The sequence below is a fragment of the Echinops telfairi genome, unplaced genomic scaffold (genome assembly GCF_000313985.2).
Source record: "Echinops telfairi isolate 266 unplaced genomic scaffold, ASM31398v2 ScPeMD7_7459;HRSCAF=8497, whole genome shotgun sequence".
Taxonomy (NCBI): domain Eukaryota; kingdom Metazoa; phylum Chordata; class Mammalia; order Afrosoricida; family Tenrecidae; genus Echinops; species Echinops telfairi.
The window spans coordinates 2,516,734-2,518,664 of NW_022111359.1; the positions used below are offsets into that span (position 1 = coordinate 2,516,734).

General features: G+C 63.3%; 1 protein-coding gene across 1 annotated transcript in view; it reads right to left on the reverse strand.

The window, feature by feature from the left end:
- Positions 1–1,086, reverse strand: part of IZUMO4 (IZUMO family member 4) — a 3,832-nt gene extending 2,746 nt beyond the window's left edge. Inside the window, exons 1-2 of the mRNA XM_045300043.1 lie at positions 863–1,086; positions 350–530 (exon numbers count right to left, since the gene is read on the reverse strand). Of these exons, the coding sequence (XP_045155978.1) occupies positions 350–530; positions 863–1,086 (405 nt within the window). The remainder of the gene's footprint in view (positions 1–349; positions 531–862) is intronic.
- Positions 1,087–1,931: the final 845 nt, after the last annotated feature.

A 1,931-nucleotide genomic window follows, 5' to 3' on the forward strand; every position in this document is an offset into this window, starting at 1 on the left:
GGCCTAGGCACGCCCCCAGGCCAACGGACGGCCCCGCCTCCTGGCAACTGACGGCGCCGACCGTAGAGCTAGGTCCCGCCCACAGCCGCTCGCACCGGGAGGCCCCGCCCCGTGCGCTCAGGCCCCGCCCTCCAGTTCCTGTCTCCGGGGCGGCTACTTAGCTTCAAGACCCGCCTAACGCCTCGGTCACTCGGACCACAGGCGGCAGCCAATGGCGTCAGAGGCCGGCCAGCGGTTGCTAGGCAACACAGAAGCGTGGCCTGTCAAGAGATGAGGGTTGCTCCCCGCTATCTTTGAAAGCCGCCACACACGCGGTCGCCATCCCTTTTGACTCTCGCGCGTATCCAACCGCGAGAGAGCCCGGCGAGGTGGGCGGCCCTCGCTTCCTGGAGAAGCCTGGCCCTTTAAGAGAAGTAGATCCGTCGTTCTCGGGTGAGGCCGGGGTGGGGCGTGTGCTCCGCCGAGTCCCTCCGCGGGGCGTGTCCACTGCGAAGCGCGCGGCGGCGAGAGGCGCGGCGGCCAGGTGGGTCCTGTGGGAAAAGGGATCGCGGGAGGCTGGGTGGCGCTTTCGATCCGAGGGGCGACCTGGGCTGGGCGTTGATGGCTGCTTCAGTCAGAGGGGTGACCTCGGGCGGCGGCGGCGGTAGCTCTGTCAGGGAGATGACCGCGGGCGGCCAGTCCGCTTCAGTCAGGGGTGGCTGCTGACGGCGGGGTGATGGATCCCCAAGTCAGTGGGGGCTCGCGGGCGCAGAGCTGTGACAGCAGATGGCGGGGCCTCCGTTCGGCCCAGCGACCTCGGACAGCGGGTGGCTCAGTCCCTCGGCAGGGCCACCTCGAGTGGCTTCGTTCAGTCCGGGGCGACCTCGGGCGGCGGGGCGGGCTGGCGGGGCTTCGAGTGGCCACGAGGGCAATTCCCTCGTGATTATTGCCCCACGGTGTCTGGTAGCCGGCGCCTGTGAAAGCGGCTTCCGGGATCGGGGCCACACAGGGGCTCTGGGCAGCTCGGGCAGGAGGGCTGGGGTCACTGACCACCTCGTGGCGGAAACACTTGTCCCTTGTGCCGGCGTCGGGTTGAAAAGGTCCCATCTTTATAAAAAGCCATTGAGGGGCGGGAGGGGGCATTGGAAAATAGAGATTCCCGCCACCACCACCACCCCCTACACACACACACACACACACAGGAAACCACTGTTAACTTTGCGGTGAGCGTCCAGCATGCTGTTGCGTTTCCTGCTCCCTTACCGTAATCAGCGCTGCTGTTTTATAGCGACTTAATGGACAAATCACAGGGCGCCTTCTCCAGTGGGAGGTGGGGTCCTTCTGGGCGTGTTGAGGACAGGCACGTCCCCTATTGAACAGCGTTCGCTCCACTTCCCAGCTTGCTTCTTGGGCCCTTGGCCAAGCCAGCCTCAGGCCAGCCTTTCTCTCATCCCATCCTCTGCCTACTGGACAACATACATTCTTTGACCTTATTGGGTGCCATCAAGTCGATGTCGACTCATGGGGACACCAGGTGACAGAGAAGGGCTTTTCCTGGTGGCGCAGTTAACTGCCAACCTCGAGGTCAGCAGTTCAAGGCCCCCCTCCTCCCAGCCCCCAAACCCTGTGGAGCAGTTCTGCTGTGTGCCGGCAGGGTGGCCATGCTTCAGACTCCGACTGGACAGCAGTTGGTTTGCTTCCCATCCTTACAGGAGCGAATCCCCAGCTCTTTCTCCCATGGAGATCCTGGGTGGGCTTGAACCTCAGACCTCACCACAGTTAGCAGTCGAACCCATGACACCCTCCACCGAGGACGCTTTCAGAAAGCTGTAGAGATTCTTATGACTAATGAACAGCTGGGACTCAGACTACCAGAGGTCACAGCCCCAGTGAGCGTTGGAACAGGATGGGGACTCCACACCACTCCCTCCTTCATCCCCTCTGAGTTGTCA